At 33.6% G+C, this 2,526-nt stretch overlaps 1 protein-coding gene across 1 annotated transcript; it reads right to left on the bottom strand.

The window, feature by feature from the left end:
• Positions 1 to 208: 208 nt before the first annotated feature.
• LOC115878199 (protein yellow-like) lies at positions 209 to 1,558 on the bottom strand (the record flags this gene model as incomplete). The annotated part of the gene is made up of 1 exon (XM_030894611.1): positions 209 to 1,558. A coding segment is annotated over one exon (993 nt), but the record flags the coding sequence as incomplete, so codon positions are not given.
• Positions 1,559 to 2,526: the final 968 nt, after the last annotated feature.

The raw sequence follows: 2,526 nt of genomic DNA, 5'->3' as shown, positions 1-2,526 counted from the left end.
TTGTACTTTTTTATTTTTTATCTTCTTATTTCTTCAATCTACGCTATACCTATCTGTCAGTATAGTTATTAAAAAAGAAAAACAATGTTGGTGCTCTCAGTAAACAACTTAATGGTCAACTGCTTATTTTTTGATAGTTATTTACCTCTAGTTATATTTCGCGACTGAATGATAGATAAGAAAAAGGAATAAAACTCTCAAGAGATTAATTTATTATTTAATAAGTACAACAGGCTTAAAATATACAATTTTGTTTAAAATTATGGTTAATAGCAATATGTATATATTTATAAAACAGCGGACGGATAAACAATTCTGCATTTAAAAACATAAATGACTAGAGCAAGTGTTGAATTTTTGGTAAAACTATTATCTATTATTTCCGCCCAAAATTTGAGATGTTTTCGTAGTCAGAAACATTAAACAAGACATAGGATAGGTACGGTATTAATAAGAGTTACAACTAGTTCACTACTTTAAACTTAAAGGAATATTTCATATTTACAAATACTTTCTACAACAAAAGAAACGTCACTACCTTATCACAACACAGTCTCTCTCTCTTTTAAAGTCCATAAAATATCGTTATTGTAGCAACAACACCAAAGATCACACCGCTTGTCGTTCTATCAGCTGAAGAAGCAGTCAGAGGTCTGGTAGAACCATTTTCTGAAACAGTAGTGGAGTGAGCAGTTGACGATGACGCTTCAGAACCTGATGGTTCAGGTGAAGGCTCAGGCTCTGCCGATGGTTCGGGTTCTGGTGAAGGTTCAGAAGAATGTTCCTCTTCAGAATTTGCACTTGGTTCAGGTTCAGGTTGAGGAGATAAGTAAGGGTCTTGATCTAAACCTGTGTTGATAGGTTTCAGTTCTTCAGATTCTGTCGTACTACTCGTGCTGCTTGATTCTGCCTGGTTGTTGTATGAATATGAATCGTCATAGAGGTAGTTCATTCCTCCGACGTTTGATGCAATCAATCTGAAGTTTGGTTCTTTTAAATCAAGTTTATCATAAATGAATCTCTCAAGTCTGTTGACTAGTATAGTAAGGTTTCCTTCTTTATCCAGAGCAAAGGAATTGGGCCATTCCAGGTACCTTTCATCTTTAGCTATAATTTTCTGTCCTGTCTGGAAAGGTGTGTGAATATCCCACCTAGCTATACTGTTACTACCTAGCAAGCTGTAGTACAAGACCCCTTCATTATCCATTACCATACCGACAGTTTGAGATGCTTTCAATCCATGATCTGTTACCTGTCCCTGATACTCCCCATCATCCATAGCGAAATGGTCGTTCTTTAGGACACTGGTGTTGATGGAATAAATGTGCAGAGATGAAATGGGAGTGTAGAATACTTCTCTGTCTTCGTTGATGACGACTCTGTCTCCGTTTGTGCTTAGTTTGGGGCCCAGGGCTATGCTGGCGAGGTTGAGGGGTGCGTTGATTCCTACGCCGTTGACTTTGAAGAAGACGGCGTTGGGATCGGCGTGCATGGATTGGGAATGGCGGATCTTCCAGGAGCGGTTCTGCTTGACCGAATATACGATGATGCCTGGAAAGGAAATAAAAAAATAGATTAGTTAATAGTCAAAAATTTTCAGTATTATTGTTTCAATATTAGGAATAAAAAATACATTATGATTTGAAGATTGTTCTTAATTAAATGAAAGAAAAAAGATAAATCTTGGAATTGTCATATTTCAAAGAAATTAGAGTTAATATAAAACAACATACTATTTTAGCTTTATAATTTTATAAAAAAACGATAATTCTATTACCCGGTCGGATAGGTCTGGCCATTAAACCAATATACTATATACTATAAAAATACTACTAAATCTGTATCTCTGACTATTACTAATAACTAATTAGAATTTAGAGTCAGTAACTCGCATTTTCATTGAAGGACGCTGTCATATTTTATTTCAAACCAATAATCAACGAGAATATTCGTATAATTTAATAAAATTAGTGTAAATCACTATAAATAATGAATTGTTTGTAATTGAGCTGTAATTTCTGTATTATTAATCCTGTAAATAATGGAGATAAACAAGTGTGATTGATTAAAATTTTATTTTAAGATGAAACTTTTGTTAACAACATTCTGAGAATTCGAATAATGAATTGAACAACTATGTCTAAAAAAGACAGCGATTAGAGTGACAATTTGGCAGTGTAAAATTTAGAGTGACAATTTTGATTATGCAAAAAAATACATATTCCTTAGTTTACTGGTTTGTCTAACTATTAACATTAATTTAAAAATAAATCCCCAACATGAATATGAACAAAACATTTAAACAAAAACAGACAACACAAAACAAATTGTTGGAGTAGCCGTTAGTAGTAGCACAGATTAGGTATCCTATAAGTATACAGATAAAAATCTTGTCCCTAATTCGTGGTACGAAAATTGTTTTTTATGACGATGTGCAAACGAGTCAAATTTCCTGTGCGCAAAAATAAACTCGCGTAAAATAACAATAAACAGCGTAATAGAGAGATATCGCTAAACCGAATAGCG

Source organism: Sitophilus oryzae, unplaced genomic scaffold, assembly GCF_002938485.1.
Source record: "Sitophilus oryzae breed Bouriz unplaced genomic scaffold, Soryzae_2.0 scaffold_1502_pilon_pilon, whole genome shotgun sequence".
Lineage (NCBI taxonomy): Eukaryota > Metazoa > Arthropoda > Insecta > Coleoptera > Curculionidae > Sitophilus > Sitophilus oryzae.
This window is presented reverse-complemented; position numbering and strand designations above follow the sequence as displayed.